Genomic DNA, 20,189 nt, shown 5'->3' on the forward strand with positions numbered 1-20,189 from the left:
TAGCCTCCACAAGTCAGTGTACGTTGACAGTGCATGGCCCTCTACTTGACCCTGAAACAGGCAAACAGTTCTCTCTAGGCATAAAGTGTGAGGTCCTGACTCACAACTGGTCCTGACTTTTGGACAGAAGGCAGGCAGCTCAATGACTGCTTCTAAAGTGTGAGGTCAACAGTAAGTTGGTAGAAAGGATTCGGATACTGGAGCATGAGGGGCATAGAGACTCCTGCTGGCATTCTTTGATGCCGCCATATTCTGCCACTATAAAGTACCTGCTGTAAAACACTCTGTCTGTTTTGTGCAGGAATTGGGTAGATGGCATGTTTCATTGCGGTGTGTTTCATTATTTCCTGTCTCAGGAGCGCAATGAGGAGGCACTACTGTGGGTAGAATTATTGTGGAAGGTAGGGGTGAATGAAATCATTTGGAGTACCTATGATTGTGCATGTTTGCCAATTGCTGAGTTAGTAGCAAGGTGTGCAAAGGTGTGTGCTTGCCAGAGCATTATGGACTACAGGCAAAGGCAAGAAATGCATGTGGGGTCAACTGAGGCAAAACTGGGGTAGACAGAGCTACCACACTGGGGCGTCATGAGTAACAGCTGCCATTGCAAAAGTGTTAAAATTGTAAATGGCACGGCCCGCGCCTGAAAACATTAAGCCCTGCATAAGCCTTCTCAGGGAGCAATAGAGGGTTGGTTTCCTGCTGACCCTGTGTGGCTGGCGAGGTAGGCAACAACCACCTCCTCTACAGGCGGAAAACCAAGATTTATTCCTATCTATATTCTGAAGGCTTTTACAGCGAGATTTGTTTATATTATAGCTTGAATAATATAAAATGTTATCTTATGCCTAAAATCGATATTTAAAGACTACTGACAGCATTTTGATTTAATGAATGATGAAGAGACATCCAAAATTATCCCTGCTTTTGTATATAATGTATAATATGCCCAATATAATATGCCCTTGATTATGCACCCTCAAATAGCAATGTGTCGGCAATGCAAATAACTGAATAATAACTGAATATGGTGCGGTGGTAGTATAGTGGCTAAGGGACTGGGCTAGCCAGCAGTAGCCAGAAAAGTTGAGGGTTTAATTCCATATTCAGTATTTTTTCTGCGCATTTTCCGAACAAGATGACCTGACATTTGAATGGAAGGCATGATAGTTGTTATGTTGTTAAAGTGACCAAAACTGGAAGCTCTCAGAAGTTCTCGGAATTTATTGTCTCAACTTCCTCTGTGTCCTGCAATGAGTTAAGAGGGAAGCTACATGTATCGAACACCACAACACCACAACAACACTTTTAGAAATTGGGCGGATCAGACCACCTGCTTTTCAGTAATGATGTTTGCTAAACCACTAGTCGCCTTGCTAGCTTGTTAGTTTGCCAGCAATACTGACTTAACCACAGTCAATGGAATTGCATTTGTTTCTGCAACGTGTGTGTTAATACAGGGATATTCAACCAGGGGTCCACGACCCCTAGGAGGTCCGCAGAGGTACTGCAGGGGGTCCCCCAAATTATTTCATCTGAAGCAATTTTCCGATATGTTTATGTAACCTAACATAAAAATATGCTTTCTATAAAATAACACTTAGGCTACCCATGAATCCTCATGCAATCATGTGATCCTTGTGGGAACATGTGCACAATTTAGCTATCCTGGGTTTCTTTTACAGTCTAGGGTCAAAACACGTTACTGCGCTAGAATACACAAGCTCTGTGCCACTGCCACTCACCATGGTCAGGCCTCTCACTAGGTAGCTATGAGATATTTCATTTTCCCTCCCTAATTAAAATGTCATGGCTGACTGTAAAGCTGATGATACACAGGGACATTTTGTGGGCGATGATGCCGGCAACGGGCAACCAGGTGAGACAAAGGGCAACTAATGGAAGCAACAGACAACTTGCAACTGGCTTGTAATAACTTTGAATGGGATTTAGCATTTGCTAACAATCTCAATGGAGCAATGGTAGCTAACAGTTGAAAAAACAATGGAAAAAACAATGACCTCAGTACATAAAAATAGATGTTAGTTGTTTAACTAAGCATATCATGACGTAAAATGCCCAGTTTGGGTTTCAACATAAACACTCAGCGGAGTAAAAAGAAATAAGAAGCCTCTTTTTCCTCGCGTCACTGTCGTGACTACGCTGCCATCTTTGTTGAAATTTTCAGAAGCTCACAGATAAACATGTCATTTATTGCTAGCACTCCGATTGGATGATCTCAAAACGTTGCCCAAAGTATCCAAATCGTTCAGAAAGAAATTATGTTGCCGAATCTCATGGGTAAAGTATCGTTCAGAAACACTGCCCAAAAAGTTGCCCCGTGTATCATCATCTTAAGGTAGAAAAAATGTCAATAATAAACAGAATAAATTGAAACTAGTTCTATAAAGTACTCCTGTTACAGATAATGTACATGTTAACATGTGTGTGTGTGTGTATGTGTGTGTGTGTGTGTATGTGTGTGTGTGAGTGAGACACTTAGTTCCAAATATAAGATACAGCTCTGGAAAAAAACGAAGAGACCACTGCACATCCTACAGTTCTGATGTCATCCTACAGTTGCTGAGTGACAGTCGAATGACTTGACAGTCGTATTCAAAATTAAAGAGACCACTGCCAATTTGAATTAAGCTTTCTAAACTGTCTGTACTTATATTTTATCGATTTTATTCGTCCTAGCACATCTTTTCTCCCGTCATTTGTCCTGTCCTGAGTTCCTCAGTACCATGGTATTTGTTCTGCTCGGTCACGTGAGATAACCCTGTGTTGTCATTTTTTAAAAGGAAGAAAGTAGGCTTGGAATGAACACTTGTGTCAATGTAGTTAATGTCTTTATAAGAATGCGGCAAAACCGTGGTAAAATTAGATGGCACAGGTGTGAATCGAGATTGTGATTTTATTACGATTAATTGTGCCGCCATATGTTGCGAATGCCTTGCCTTACCTGCAGTTAGCATTACGGAAGGGTTGCAGTTGTTTGTACAGCTGATAACTGCAGCTATGACGACAGATCCATGGGCCAGTTCATACTCTCTGCCAGCATGTAGAAATGGTACCAGTTGCTCCCGTTTCTCTTGTGGTATGTGGAAGCCTCTGAATCCCATCTGAAAGTTCAAACAGTCACAATGACACCACAGTTCAAAGCAACTGAATTTTGCATCATTTTGCAACCTTTTGCATCATTTCCTTGGGTTGAAGTAATACTGGTCAAAGTTCACTATCTATAATCCAAATCAAACTTTCTTGTGTTTTTTTCCCGTTAGAACAAAACTGATTGTGAATTCTTACTAAATATTGATTGTTCTTCGTTATTATAGAGTACCGAAGCCATGACGTAGTGTTGCCAAGGCAGCAATTTCACTGCATCTAAACAAACCAATCTAACCATTGAAATCACCATTAGCGGCGGCTTTCTTAATCTATTTCAATAATTTTCCAACGTTTCTAAGATGTTAGTATATTTTTTTTACACTGTAGGAATCACATACTACAACATATATTCATACCAACACGATCAAATTCGTGACTACAGAGTTTTATTTTAGCATGGGTTTCCTCCGTAAAAGAGATCTACATGTAACCTCCCAGCATGCGGTTAACATCCTTAAATTCACGGAAGTATTTTGACTTTATTTTTCAAGCAAAAAACGTCACTCTTAACAGCCGCCAGTTTTTGAGAAGACGTGAAATATCCACTGGAATTTTGTTTCTTTATATTACACCTGCCAGGGAATCCATGTTATGTGGGTAAGCTGCTGCCTAGCAGGTAAAACACGTTTAAATGGCTATAGCCTATAGCCTACATTTTAACAATTTATTAGCTAGAAATGATGCCACATGTCTACATTCAATGCTATTTAAGTCACTTCGAAAGTCTGTTTAGATCCAGTAATTCTGCCATCATGGAAACGCTACGTCACACTTCGGGACTCTATTACAGTGCATGCAAAGCAATGTTTTACAGTGGGTACTATTAATTTAAATACCTAATGTAAATTCACAACAGTTCATGACATTTTGGGGGGGGCAGTGTCACCGGCAGTTGGCACTGGGCAGTTTCCAGACAAAATCGGTAATGCTTCATTAAATGTAGATAGAAGTTATTTTTATTGGACATAACAAAAGATCAAGCACAAGTTTATATTGCAACTAATAAGGCATACTCTAAATCACAGCTCAGCATAGCAGAAGTATTTTTTTTTTGGTATAGCACAGCATCTCTGCCACCTCTTCAAAAGTATTAGTTATATTACATGTCTAGATAACAATTCTAACAGGTCTATGCATATGAAACTTACATAATCTGATGTAAGAAAGAACAATTTCCACATGAATAGCCATTTCACATTCCAGACAGTATGTCATATATACTGCTATGTTAACCACAACCACTCATTATAGTATTGCCATTATTAATTGTCTCTCCTCATGTTAATGGTCCAGGTCCATTTGTAGCTGTATTAATAGCTTATGTGGACCAAAATATATGAATTTGATGGCAGCAACTTATTTTAAAAAAAGAGAAGAGGCAACAAAAGGCTGGAAATGTTGTTATGCAAAGTACACCAAATAATAGGGCTGCACGATTTGGGAAAAAATATTCCTGACAGATATTGTGATAAAGCTTTGACTTGCAATATAATTTAAAAAATCAAAGTTGGGGCACTTCTGATTGATGAGCATGCCTAGTGCTCTCTCTGCTAAACTCTCTCTGCTAAACACTAAGGATGTAAAAAGATTAATATAAAAAGCATAGATGTGACAAGATTAACCATTTGGGCAGAGTTGCAAGCCTCATTAATTGCAACCTTTGCGATTAACTAATTGCATTAGTTCAAATATTGATTTTGATTAAAGATCAATTAATTGTGCAGCCCTATGGAGTTACATCTACTTAGGTTCACTGACACCATGAGTCTCTCAGAACTAAAGATGCCAAGGTATTAATCATCATTTCTTGAGAAGTTGTGTCGTTTCAACTGACTGAAGAATTTGGTATGATTGAAGGGCAAAGGTGATGTTCTGAATATACATTTTATAATATGAACAAGGGACCCTAGTTTAAGAGTATTCCTTAAGGCTGATTTGTGCTTCTTTGTCGACTTCATGCAGATTTTGTAAAAGTTATCAAGAAATAGACACTTTATATTCCAATAATCCAGTTATTGTAAGCAGAAAAGTTTGCTTGCTAATCGACGCAAATGACCTCAAATTGACAATGACAATAGACACTTTACAATTGGATAACCACATCATTGTAACCAACATATGTTTGAGTTAATCCTCAAAGCTTATGTTAGCGAACTAACATGTTGATACTACCCACAGTAGGTTCCTTGAAGCCTCTGACTATCAACACACAGGGCGAGTTGACCAATCACAGTCCTTATGGTCTGCGTTGCGTTAACGCAAAGGTACAGTTATATGGAGGCGCACATCAGGCGATGACATAGGGCTTGGACCCCTCGCGCCAACACAAAGGGTTCTGCCAAAGCTATGCTAAAGCACAAATCAGCCTTAAGCAGGGCTTTGAACCGGTTCAAGGAACGAAAACGAAAACCGGGAACTTTTTGTATTTTACAGGGAACAGAAACGAAACCGGAAACGTTATTATTTTTTATGTTCTGGAACAGGAACACTTATTTAAAAATAATGGTAACCGGTTAATACCGGTTTTATTTCGTTCCTCAAAGTTTTCGTTGCCTAATTAACTAAAAAAAAAAATAAATAAAAAAATATTTTCCTGCGCACGTTACCATGACGGCCGAGGTTTACTTCCTGTGTGACATCACATCAGACATTCGCTGACTGAATGGAGAGAGAGCGGTGGATTACAAAGTCTCCACTCCACATCTTAAATAAGAGGTAAATTACGATCCATCGTTAATTAAAACGCTCATTCCAAACACAATATCAATAGCTATATTTGTTGACTCCACGTTAATGATGGACTAGCGAACCTCAGGCCTACTGGATGGCCTTTCCACCCGACAGTTGTTGCCCAAGTGGCATAACCACGTGTCTTAATAATGTCGTTACGTTTGTGTGAAAATTTTCTCTTTTAACAATAAACTACACATTTGAAATAATTGTAGGCCTATTTAATTATTATTATTATTAATAATATAATTATTATTATGTAATAATGGTTGTAATATTATTACATTTGGTTTAAGCTGAATGAGAAAGATGTGACATAATCCTATAGCATTAAACAGCTGACAGGAACGAAATTAACCGTTCCGGGAACAGTATTTTTTTTGTTCTAAACAGTTCGGGAACGTCAATTTATTGGTGGAACTCATAACCGGAAACGTTATAATTCCGTTTCTGTTCGGAACGAACCGATTGAAAAAAAAAAAAAAATCGGTTCAAAGCCCTGGCCTTAAGACACACTAAACGTTTCTAACATCCAAACATCTACAACATAACTTTCAAATTCATGAATACAATTAATGTAATACAAATGTTGATATTTACTAGCATTGATGTTGTGGATGGCTACTTCCTCTACTTCTTGATGGAAGGCACACATCACCCTGTCATCACTAGAAAATTATGGGCTTATGCATTAAGCGTTTTTGGAAAAGAGCTCTTCCCCACGACAACTTCAATATAAACTTAACCTGTGAAAAGTTTGATCGCAACTTTGCAAGCAGTGGAGTAGGCCACTTCATTCTATGAAGTTGTGCAGCGTGAATTCTTGGTGCTTGCGTTGCAGCTACTCCTATTTTACATACAGGGAAATCCAGGGCAACTAAAAACATATCACGACTGCCCATCTAAAATGTTCATGAAGGGTCTGTGCTGTGCCCAGTCTTATGCGAACCTGCTGCATGACAGTTCATCAGCTGTTACTAGAACTGTGGGGAAGGGCTCCTGGGAGGGGCTGTGATCTCAATAAATTTTGTGGATCAGTTAAACTTTCTTTCAACAAGGGAGTCTTTTATTGCCTCCATTGACTGCGCTTGCTCTTGAGGTATGAAATTCTTGCTCTGTAAACAACAGATCCTAATTGTCTTATACTTTTCCAGTGTTAATGCTGTAAACAGCCAGATCAAATGTATTTGTTAGGGATTCCCATCCTCACCTTTTCTTTAAGACAGGTAAGGAAATCCTCCTTCATGCAGCTGACTGCAACTCTATCTTGTGGCCGTTTAGGCCCACTCACATGAGGAACAATTGAGCCGAGGTTGATTTCAATAACCTTACAGCAAACAGGAAAAAACATCTGTTAACATTAGTCACATTGTAACTGAATCTGAAAAAGACTCTTCAGTGAGACACCTCTTCACCTCCGAATACTGTGGGTCTTCAGACTGGTCTTGATTACTTTTGAATAACTTCAATGCTTTAAGATATGCTTTCATTACTCTGATTTTTTCTTCAGAAAAGTCTGAGAAAATAAAGAAAACATCATCTTAGTAATACAAAACTCAACACACACAGTTTTAGATTTAATTAAAATGCCCACGTGGTCAAAATATTCCTTACTTGTATGTTTAAAGTGCTTCAGTGTGACATCATCAACAGGGAAAAAACTAATGGTGGCATTGTATTCAGGGCACATGTTGGCAATAGTCGTCCTGTCAGAGGCAGAGAGCTGAGAGACCCCAGGACCAAAGAACTCCACAAATTTTCCAGAGATGCCTGCCTGGCGAAGGTGCTGAAAAGGTATATACACTTACTGTAAGTATAATTACACTGATAACCTGCCTTAAGATCAAACTAAAGGGCATACAGTTCAAGGGAATTAACATGGAGATAGCAGTTCATCAATGTTCACTTTAAATGTAAATCTTTTTACACCATTTTCTTGGATGAGATCATTCAACCGGATACTCCGCAATCTCCTCTAACCTCGTCTTTGTTGCCTTCATGATTTTGTTTATATGTTTCTTATACTAAAAAGGAGCAGTGTTTCCCATACATTGACTTATTTGTGGCGGCCCACCACAATATCAGCATTGACCACCACACAATGATTTTCCAGGTTGTACTAAATTGTGCTTAAATCTGGTTAGCATCATAACCACGCTGTGCTAATTTGTTAAAAACGGTTGCATTCAAGTTAATTCTGCAAACCAACCACCACAAATGGAATTCGATTCTCTGGGAAACACTGAGGAGATATCAATTATCAACAATGACAAGCCAGCTGGAACCTGCCACTCTCTCTCTCCCTCTCGTGCACGCTCAGACGCGTTCTCAATTAAATGGAGTAGCATAATAACATTCAAGTTGGATCTTAATGGAGAGGACCTGAAAAGTATCATCTTTATGTAACATCCTGTTGGTGCATTTTGACATTGTAAACATTCTCTAACAAAAACACTGATCACTGCATTTAAACTGAAACTTTTCGCCTACAAGCTCCTCACGCTCATAGGAAGCTTTATAGCCTTGTAAGATATATATGTAAGATATTCAGACAGTGTATTAGGAGTCTATAAACTCACTATTTTGACCCATACTATATGCCATTAACCTTACATCAAGACTATAAGTCACTCCGGAGTATAAGTCGCATTAGTCAAAAAATGCATCTTGAAGAGGAAATAACCATATATAAATTGCCCCGGACTATAAGTAGCATTTATTTACAAATTTATTTCACAAAATCCAAGACCAAGCACAGACAGACTATTTAACTGGACACATAGAGGCCAAATATATTGAGAATTCTACCAGGAATGTTAATGAAGATGGAGTGAATGGTGGCAAGCTGAGGCAAGCCAGGCGATAACGAAGGCTGCCAATGAGGGCCCGACGGTAATTGTAAAGCAATTTACAAAAGATTCACTGAACAAAAATGCTGATGTGGTACATGAAAATGTAGCTAAAATGTGGAGAAAGCAATGCAATCAAGCATTTTGGGCGATATATAGTTGGCAGCAGAGCAAATGCTCGGCAGACTACCTCAGAGAGAACGAGAGTGTAAAAAAGATACTTTACTAAGGAAGCTACCCTTATTTTAGAGACTGTTCACATGCCTTTCTTAGCCAGTATGGACATTTAATATGGAAAGGCAGATTATTCAACTACCACACAGAATAGAGTGACCAGAGGTCCCGGTTTTGAGTTGCGTGTCCCTAATTACATCATTCTTAAACTTTTGCGATTGAGAGTTTGCGATTGAGAGTTTGCGATTGCAGTACCGTCAATTTATAACCATGGAGGAGAGTTTTCATTTTTACTGGGAGTGTGAGAGCAATGAGGAGTTCTTCGGATTTGGAGAGGAGGAGTTGGAGGGGGTCGTGTGTGGGCCAGGGGAGGACGAGGAGGGAGATGAAGGAGGAGCGGCCGGCGACTTCACTGGCTGTGGTGAGGGAGACACTTTGCGGGAGTGGCTAGATGTGACAGGCAAGACGGTGGCCACTGAGGGGGAGAGGAAGCGATCTGATGGGAGGATCCCTTTTGTACAGACCAACCCATGACCTGGTCCGCAGAGAGTGTGGGATTGTAGTGATCCATACTTTTTGTTTTAAAGCCTTTTTTAGCAATTGTGTAATTGGTCTCATAGTGGCCGAGACAAACTAGCTATGTTAAGGTGTTAGCTTCCACCGAGCTAGCAAGTCACTTTCGTTTGCGGGACTACAAACACACTGATCGGTCTGAGATTGAGGCGTTTTTAGCCATACAGACTAGCATGGGTCTGACTAGAAAGCCTCAAACTTCTGATTATGTCAGAGTTCATTGGGTTTGACACCAAATTTCGCCTGTGTAAAAGACATTGTTTTGGTCTGAAGAATGTTGTCCTGTCAGATGCGGCCAGTAATTATACGCCAAGCTTTTGGGGAAGGGACACACACTCTTCACTGACACCTACTACAACTCGCCCGTTTTCCAAGAGCTCCACCAGTAAACACTGGCGTGTGTGGAACTGTTCGTGTGAACAGGAAAGGTATGCCCCGTTTTTTGAAAAACGTCCTCTTTTAACTACGTCTTTTCAAGATGCTGGCACAGTCACCGTCCTCTCCACAGTGCACGATAATCTCATTATCACTAAATGAGTGTGAAGCAAAGGCCCTGATGGCTACAGAACTTTGCACAAGCCAAAGAGTGTGGAGGACTACACTATGGTTCCGCTTCATGGGAGGGGTAGATAGCGGAGACCAGCTATGCTCCCATTACAGCTACCAACACCGTTCAATGAAGTGGTACCATCGGTTGTTCCATCACATCATGAGAGGTCGCACTTGTGAACACCTACATTTTGCACAAAGATATAATGCCCTCAGCTGGTTTCCGCGAGCTTGTGGTGGGGCTACAGTCCCCGTGCGTCTCACTGGACGACACTTTCTCGGGCAACACGAGAAATCGCGTCCGGACTGCAAAGTCTGTTCCATGCGGAAGCACAGTCCAGATGACGCACTGAGAGAAAGGAAGCAGACGTTTTTCTGCTGCAAGTCCTGTCCAGACCACCCTGCACTGTGCTCCACTGACAGCTTTGAGACATACCACACAAAGCCACTGGCACTTCGGGGTCCTGTTCGCCCTGTCAGGACTTATTTTCCGATAATGACCAGCGTTCTATACAATACCCCTTATATAACGTTAGTTATGTATTAATGGTTAACAAGTGTTCTCTAAATTAAAGTGTTACCCATATTTACAATTCTTTCACTTCTAACTTGTAAGTAGTGTTCCACATACACTCATTTAAAGCAGTTCTGTGTCCCAAGCAGCTAACTATAGCCACTTAACTCAAAAGTAAATACCTTTGTAATCGCCAAGACGATGTCAATTGATGTTGCCAGTGTGTTGATGGTTCCAGTCAGCTTACATCCCACTACCTTTGGAAGAGTCAACGTGACAGGCTGGCCAAGCATTACTGCTTCTGACTCGATACCACCAACTCCTAAGAGGAATAAACATGTCCAATAAATATGCTTAATAACTTAGCTCAATACCACAAACTCCCAGGGGAAATACACAGATCCAATAAATAGGTTTAATAACTCAAATGTTTCTCACCCCAGCCCAGAATGCCAAGGCCATTTATCATGGTAGTGTGAGAGTCAGTCCCAACAACACTGTCAGGAAAAAATGAGTCCATCTCTCTCTTGAATCACCTGGGATGTATACTCCAATTTCACCTGGTGAGCTGTACCAACATCAGGAGGGATGACATGCACATTTCTGAAAGCTTGGGAGCACCACTAGAGAAGAAAAGTCATACAGAATGGAGAGAGGAGATAACCAGTGTGAACGCAGAAATATCTGTTTAAAGCAGCACTAAAGAAGATTTGCCCTCATGGTCTCCCTACAGTTGAGAACTTGTTAATAAAATCTTTGTTACTAATCTTTGTTAATAATCTTTGTTACAAACTATTTAACATAACTCGGATACGATATATACTGTAGGGACTGCATGAAAAGCAAAGAGAGCTCAGAATTCCTATAAATAACCTATATATTTGTACTCTACTGTCTATAGCATAACAGCTCTTTATCATTTCGAATTTTGCTGGAGATTCAAATGGAAAGCGGTCACTCAATTTGTCGTTTTGCCACTCAGTGATAGTACCCAAAACGACTTATGCTGTGACATGTGTGCATACTAGTGAACATTATATCTTCAGAACTTGTTGCCATAGAAGTTACACATTCACAATCAGACATTTGCTGTGGTTTGGCAGTCATCCTTTTTGAAAGCACTTGAATCAAAATAAGGCTAATTAACATGCTAGCTGTCCAAGCCAGTAGGCATAACATTAGCTAACCCACCGGCTAGACTGCTGATTACGGACCCGGCACAGCGACTTGCTTAGTCTATATTAGAAGCGACGTGACCCGCTCAGAGTGCGGCAGAGGAGCAGTTCGCCCTATTCAGAATTTATGTGCCATGAAAATTATTTTGGGAAAAAAAAAATTATTTAGGGGGCCTTTAATATCAAATGCAAATAATTGAGTTTTATTTTAGTTTGCCCAATAGCTGGTTTGTTTTACATTGAGAGATGATGTTATGGTGAAGGATTTGTGATGATGTGGGGCTATTTTAATTCCAAAGGCCAAGGGAACTTTATCAGGATGCATATTATCCTGGATCCATGAAATAACTGGCCTTTAAAAATAAAAATATGCCTGCCTCTATGGGAATTTAACATAGGGGTATGTATACTTATTTATTTAGGATACATTATTCAATCACAAAGAAAACTGGTGCAGGGCTCTACACTAACATTTTTTTTCAGGAGCACTTGTGCGCCCAAATTAAAAAATTTAGGAGCACAGACAAAAATTTGGGCGCACAGTCAGTTCTGTACTTAACTTACACATAATCTAACATTATACTTCAGCTAACAGTTAAACATGCCAGTGCACCAATTGCGAATATTAAGAATGACTGACAACATTTAGGCTACAGGAAACAGGATTTTAAAGATCAATGCCTACTTTATTTTCAGTCTGTTCTATTTTCCTACATTTTGTTAATGTAAAATAATATAATACATTGCCATATTTGCATTTAGCCTGTTTATTAAGTATCCTGCCAAATGTAGGCTAATTTATTTATTTGTGAATCCATCTATAGCTAATCCAAATATGCCCATGGTGACCTATCTGACAGCATACTGCCTAATACTACTACTAAAACAGTCCATTTTCTCTTCCACAAAACCCAACATATGCTAATCAAGGATATATGTTTTATACTTCTAGTTTTTATTTGAAATATCTGCATTGATGGGGGCAGTAGGCAAACGTTAGGCCTACTTTCGTTTTGCACTTCAGCTTGTATTCGGTGTAAACAAACAAGCATGTGTGAAAGCCTGCAGTTGTCAGTAGCGTTCTACCTTTGAATAAAATGGGAGTATTACGGGAGGATACTTTTGTGCCGGTTCGCTACAGCTATATTTTGCATATTGCCGCCAATACATCAACTGGGCTAAAAGGGATGTTAGGTTACCTTTCCTTCTCTCACTGCATTCTCAGAATCTCATCCTGTTCCTCCTATATCCAATGAATTCGGTGGATAGAAGAACTAATTTCTTCAATCTTTGCATCTTGGCTGGCTAGTCTAACTTTCCGCTTTTTCTGCTGCCTTTGGTTTGACAGAAGCGACTACTAGCCCGAGTCTACCTTGAACTGCTAACGTTGATGGGAGGTGTAGTTTGTATGCTGCATTCGTGACGTGATTCTATGGTTTGCATCAGTAACGTTTCTCGATGTTGCGGTGTATTTTATAGACAAACATTGACATGGTTAGAAGTCATTCGCACCAGTGCGCCTAAATATTGTTTTGCACTCGCACGCCATCATTTTTACTCGCATGTGCGAGTGAAATGGGCGCACTGTAGAGCCCTGTGGTGTCCGTAAAGGTTGGATTTTTCCTCATTTTGTTAGTTAAGGCATTAAGATCAATTTCCAAAAGATGATTTTCTATTCCTCTTTTAGTCAACTTTAGCATGTGTACAGGGTATGTAAACTTCTGGTTTCAACTGTACTTATGTCAAATTGATCATTTTTTGCTATATTTCTATGGGTGATATAGATTTTGAGATTTGAAACTGTAACCCTTTTTAAACTTAATTCTTTAAAATAAAATCTTGTAATGAACTTAATAACAAAACACCAAAGAATTTAGTAATTTCAGTGTTGGTAGCAGTAGCATAACTAATTTCCTAAATATGACTTTTAAACTGGACGCAAAAAATCACCACGTTTTGTCTTTGACTACTAAGACTGAGAAATGGAAGAAATGTAGACAGAAGTTTAAATGTGGATAGAAGTGTAACATTACCTTTAAGAACTGCAACCTCTCCTTATTTCGGATGAGCTCCATCTCTTGGTTCTTGAGAGTTGTTTCTGGCCTACAGATGAAGTTTTGGGATTAGGCAGGGGTTTCAGGAAATTGGCTTTAGCGCAGTGGCCTACAAATTTCTGCAGAGCAACCGAATTAACATAAAACGGACTGGAGACTTGAGAATGAATGTGAAAACAAATGTGACTTCTCTGAGCAGACAAAAAGGCAAACTGATTTTAAAATCTTAAAAGACGACGACAGTAATGAAACAGGAGAAACCCTGATTCAGGTTATTCAATTTCAGTGTTTTTCATCAAATTACCAATTCATTTGACAAAAAAAAGGAACATTGGGATAATCCCAAGTAAAAACATAGAAGACCTAAATTCACTATTTTAGTGAATTACAGTTACAAATTTGTCACCACCTATTTATGTCAATCCTTAGTGAAGGATTAGTAGAGCCTGACTGTACAACACTGAAAAATAAAAATATGTCTGCTTGTGTACGTAGGAGAAAAAATAAATTAAAATGAATCAAATTCTCAAGTCAGCAGCTTAACTAACTTAACCCTTAGAACCCTAGACTGTTTTAAGGGCATTTTCACTACCTTTAGTTAGAAGCATTTATCCTGGTCATTGTAAATGCCATACACATATATATATATATATATATACATATAACATATGCTATATATTCTTGTCTAGAGTCTAGGCTACCCAAATCTGCCACAAATTCATGTATTAATACTTGCATTGATTAAATAATACAAATACAAAAAGCGTATTATAAAGATTCTTATATTTTGACATGCATCTCACCACTGCAAGCTGACACTCGACTTGCCTTTCATGTGTGCGCAGGGCAGACTGTCCTGAATCTGGCAATATCATTGCTATGGTGTAGGGATTTTCTGGGGCTGAGCAAATATGAAAAATGTGTGCCTTATGGTAATAAATGCGATTTTTTATTTAGCCCTATGAGCCCTACTCTTTGTTTGGCCATTCTCACTACCTTTAGTTATAAGCATTTATCCTGGTCATTGTAAGTGTCATTTACACATGCTATTTTTTTTCAGCACAGTCTAAGCTACCCAGATCTGCCACCATTTCATATATTAGTACTTACATTGATTTGATTTTTATTTTTAAACAATACAAAAGACAAAAATCATATTATACAATTCTTACATTTTCATGTATGTGTAGGCCAGACTGTCCTGAATCTGGCAATATAAGAACCATGGTGGAGGGGGACTATGGGGCTGAGCAATTTACAGACATATGTGGTGTGCGCCTTACAGAAATAATTATTTTTTTTTTTATTTAGTGATGAAAAATTACCTTTCTGTAAACGACATATCTGTGACACAAATTGATCTGACCTGACTTGACCCGAGTTTGGTGTTAGCCTGTGTGTGCACTCATGATGATGCTCTACAACAACTTTTTAGTGCATTGCCATGAACAAAGTAAAGGCAAAAAAGATGTTTCTTTGTCGAACAAATTGGGATGCAATATGAGCCTTGAACTAGATGCCATGCAGGAATTTGCTAGGATCTCAAAACCGGATTATGAACATGCTTTGCCATAGAGAAACACAAGATAGCCTTGGATTATACATGCTTTGCCACAAAAACGTAAGTCGAGCTATATGAAGTTATTATTTTGCTGTCACTTCATCTGTTTTATAACCCAGGAGGATGTACTTGGTCTCAAATAATAGCTCTGTTGCTTAATCAGTTATTGCTGATTTTTAAAAAAAAAAAAAATCAAAGACTGGCCCCAGCTGTGGCGCAACTTGCTGGGGCACCTACACAGTACACCGGCAACCCGGGTTCGATTCCCACTTCGTGGTCCTTCCGGATCCCACCCCTGCTCTCTCTCCCATTCGCTTCGAGTCATTCTCCACTGTCCTATCATTAAAGTGTAATTCCAGCGAAAATTGACCCAAGGGTGTTTTTTTCTGCATTAAAACACATCAAATAGGCCCCAGCTGTGGCGCAACTGGCCGGGGCACATGAACCGTACGCCGGCAACCCGGGTTCGATTCCCGCCCCGTGGTCCTTTCCGGATCCCACCCCTGCTCTCTCTCCCATTCACTTCCTGTCACTCTCCACTGTCCTATAATTAAAGGCATAAAAAGCCCAAACAAATATAAAATAAATAAATAAACACACATCAAATAAGCCGTGGAGACAGTACTTTTCGTTGATCAACCACTACAGAGCTTGGCCTGGTATGTGCTATAGCCCCAAATCGCAAACAGTGGAGAGGCTATGGGCAGTAAGCTAAACGCTTCCCAAATAGCATTTTTTAACCAGTAATATTGTTTTGGAGGTAGAAAATAGAAACATGGAATAGGCTAGATAGAAATTGTACATCTAGATAGAACATCTAGAGAACATCCTAAATTCTGCTCCATCCTACACACACACACACACACACACACAGAAGATTATGGCTAAATGTCAGGTTTCTATTTCATATATTTTGGAATTCTTATAAAGATTATATATTTTGTTAAGGATTTATATAATTTTATGATGTGCATAATTACTAGTAGGTAAAAATATTTAGTATTTTGAATACATCATATTGATTTTTAATCTATTACACTTAGGCATATCATTAATGTGATGTGTAGGTCTAATTGAGTGCACATTTGTGGTGTCTAGGTCTAATTGAGTGCCTGTCACTTTAAGAAATACGTCAGGCTAGTGAAAAAAGTTGCACATAGTACGTAAGGATTTGTGGATGCAAGTAATTGTGTTTTCTGTGTCATTAGATAAAATAAATGTTCAAAAAAACAAGTCAAAGAAAATCTTTCTGGGATCATAGAAGAGATAAGTGTCTCGCAATGTTCCTTTATGATTTTGGTGAGCACTACTCAAATGACATGACGTGAGTTAGCGAGATAGTTAGCAAGTAACTCCAGATGTAAAAGTTTGCCAATAGGTTGCGTAGCCCATTTCTGAAATGTCATTAAACCCAACAGTAGGCCCAAATGAACTAAATGTCATAGCCTAGGTAGGTTAGACCAGTGTTTTTCAAACTTTTTTGTGCCACGGCACACTTTTGACACTTAAAATGTCCCACGGCACACTAACATCCTGTGTGAAGAAAAAATAAACATACCATAGCCTAAAATTTCAAATAATACAGAGATATGGCCTTATTATGGCTTCTATGCAAGACCTGCTCAATAAAACAAGCGCCCTCTGTTTCATTTGTGGTGACTATATCTAATTTAATTGTTGTTATGAACTGGATTTGTGATGATTCTGTGAATACTGGATATGGGGCCCCCGTGGTACAATGCCTGCATACCACAAATAGTGCAATCATACAATCAATGAGAGCATGTGGTTATAAAGTGGTTGAAAAACACTGGGTTAGACAAACTTGACAGATGCAAGTGAGTAAATCAACTCAACAATGACCTATGATTATTTGTTGCTGGGCAGCCTCAGCATCACTTAAACTAGCAGCCATGTATCGCTGTTTTTGGCATGACGGCTGCAGCTTGAAAGTGTTTGTTTTGGTTCCGTGCGAGTTGCGCTAATCTGTGGTACCGGATGTATGTTTGTATGAGTGTCAACAGAAAGGCGGTGTAGGAGAGCCTTCACGATTTATTAACCGTGACGTTTCACACCGTGGTTAATAGTAAAACCAGTTTACCGTGACATCCCTAGACCGCAGTAGTAGTTTCACTGATGAGATAATTATGGCCTGTTAACTCAATACATAGGCCCATTCATGTTTTCCCCTTCACACCTGATTCAAATCAATGGGTTATTACCAGGTTTCTGCAGAGCTTGATGGAATTGTAACAAGATGAAATGTAAGAACTATTAAGATATTTGAAATAAAATATGTAAACAAATAAATGATACAATATAATTTTTTCATTTCATAGATCTAATTTTAAGTATTAATATTATTCACTAAACATGCTCATTACATGGCTCTTCACAATGCTAGTAGAACGCTCCTTTGACTTGAATGGGATTTCCCAATGTTATATGGTAAAATATTTTATGTAATTACCGCTGCAAACATATAATTACCACTGTCAATGGCAACGGGTTTTGTGCTTCTTATTCACGTCTTTCATGTCACTCCGCAAGTAGTTTGGTTACTTCTTGCAATGGAACTTCATTGGAAGACGGTTGATCAGCTGTGCTCTAAAGGAGGTTTGATTCAAGTTCAGTGTGTATTGCAAACTATTTGTTTCTGCAAAAGCCACCATGAAACGGTAACAAATAAATGTAGAGTCATATGGTGTGGAGTTTATTGTTTTGTTTTGGCAAGTAGCCGTGTAATAAGCGGGATAATGTATAGAACGCCGGTCATTATCGGAAATTAAGTCCTTTCAGGCGCATCAGGGTCTAAACATTATCCCTTCCATATTACAAACATGCAGTAAGTATGATTTCATTAGCATTTTTTTTTTTTATCTGCATTTTTACAGATTAAAATGACATAAGCCTAACAGAAGGCCTACCAGCTGTTTTAAGTTAAGGGTATGTTTAGAGATTTGATATTTCTTTGTGAAGAAATACATCTATCCCTCATGTTACTGTATGTCGGTGTCTTTCTGCTCGGCTCGTGACTAGCAAGGCTGCAGTGATTACATATCCCATCTAAAGGAGAAGATCTCAGCAATAGGTGTGCCATGTCCATCTGGAAGCCTAGGTCTCGCTCAAGATGTAAAGGCAGGCACTGTATGAGATGGTACAGTTCGAAACCCACTTTGTTAGTTTGCACTCACTGACTGTTTGGGGCATGGGCAGAGCATAGAAACAAAGTTGATGGGATTAATACCTCGGTTTACCTATCAGAGGCTTATATTGCTGCTGTTTTTTCTATATTCAAATAGTAATTTCTGTAATAAGTAAATGTAAGTCACTTATCATAAAAGCACTCCTTGCTCTTTAAGGGAATAGGAAATGGCACTCTCATTTGTATAATGGATGTCTTGGCCAAAACACAACCATGATTAACCATGAAACAATAACACTTTGAACCATGTGTCTGGTGTCTGATCACTTATTACGCCGTCAAACTAGCAAAAGTGGACCAGACACACCCTAAATAAACTTAAACCACCATTTTGATGATGCATCATGATGCAAAACCTCTCCCCTACAGGATATGAGGTTCTGTGGTTCTTCTACTTACTCAGAAACAGGCTGGAGGTGGAATGGACAAAGCAGAGGCGTGTTCTCTATCTGGACCGAAGCAAGTCTGGCAGAGCTGAGAGGTGAGTCACTGCAGGTCCCTCTGCTGCAGCTACGCTGCCCACTACATAGATTTCCTTCCTGCACAGGTCTAGTGTGAGATGAGTGGACACGAACTCCATGACCTTCTCCGCCACCGGGGTTTGGGGCATTCTGAATAGCACTTCGGACAAAACAGAAAACATTTAACCAGGCCTGTTATTATCAACTTGGGAACATTTCAAAAATCAGATTGATGTTAACATCAAAAGACAGAGCGAATTAAGCATGCCTTTATCTCTTCAAGACTGAACTATTGCAATACATTATTTACATGTCTAAATATACAATCTTTTGCCCAACTGTTCAGAACCCAGAAACTAGACTAAATATAGGAAACACATCACTCCAATTCTGGCTACTCTACATTGGTTGCCAGCAGTGGTTAAAGTGGGATTTGGGTTGGGGGAACCCTGAAATCCAGTGTTGGTGCAATGGGGAAAAATAACTCACCGTTGGACAATATATTGAGTATCATGGTAGCAATACTTTTGAATGAGACAATTTGGGACAACATAGGCCAAGTTATGGACAGGCAGCTTAAAGCAGACCCATGGGGGCAGTGAGGAGTTACTTTCAGTTTAGTTTTGATGCCCCCATGGGTCTGTTTTAAGCTGCCTGTCCATAACTTGGCCACGTTGTCCCAAATAGTCTCATTCTTTTTCCGATGGGCTGCATTTATTTTTGCCATGGCGCCGCCGCGTTCGGACGCCTTTTTGGTTGCCCCGCTTAATTTGTGCTTATATTTACTCTTTTACCTTTTATTAACCCCTAATTTTTTGCACTTTTCCACTGCACTGATTACGTATGATGGCGTTACACTCAGAAACATCGGAAATGAATTGCCTTTTTTGTTTCGGGATGTTTTAATCGACGATTCTACCTGGCCATGGAGACGCATGGAGACGCATCTCGGCGCAGAAGGAAAAAACACAGAGGAAAACGAGCCGGGGCCCCATAACAGATTGAGGAAAAGAGCTCATAGGCCTCCACTGCCTAGCATTCTCCTAGCCAATGTCCAGTCTCTTGTGAACAAGATGGATGAACTAAGAGTGAGGATACAGTTTCAAAGAGACATCAGGGACTGTAACATTCTATGCTTTACCAGAGACTTTCTAATGCACACAGCACTCAAAA

The 20,189-nt window shown here is 39.4% G+C and overlaps 1 protein-coding gene across 1 annotated transcript in view; it reads right to left on the reverse strand.

Moving 5' to 3' along the window:
* ireb2 (iron-responsive element binding protein 2) overlaps positions 1-20,189 on the reverse strand; it is a 76,515-nt gene that overhangs the window by 35,043 nt on the left and 21,283 nt on the right. The window contains 9 exon segments of the mRNA XM_048257345.1: positions 2,966-3,125; positions 7,112-7,228; positions 7,317-7,417; positions 7,516-7,687; positions 10,743-10,882; positions 10,999-11,083; positions 11,085-11,183; positions 13,769-13,838; positions 18,955-19,176. Of these exon segments, the coding sequence (XP_048113302.1) occupies positions 2,966-3,125; positions 7,112-7,228; positions 7,317-7,417; positions 7,516-7,687; positions 10,743-10,882; positions 10,999-11,083; positions 11,085-11,183; positions 13,769-13,838; positions 18,955-19,176 (1,166 nt within the window).

This window comes from Alosa alosa, chromosome 11 (genome assembly GCF_017589495.1).
Source record: "Alosa alosa isolate M-15738 ecotype Scorff River chromosome 11, AALO_Geno_1.1, whole genome shotgun sequence".
In the NCBI taxonomy this organism is placed as follows: domain Eukaryota; kingdom Metazoa; phylum Chordata; class Actinopteri; order Clupeiformes; family Clupeidae; genus Alosa; species Alosa alosa.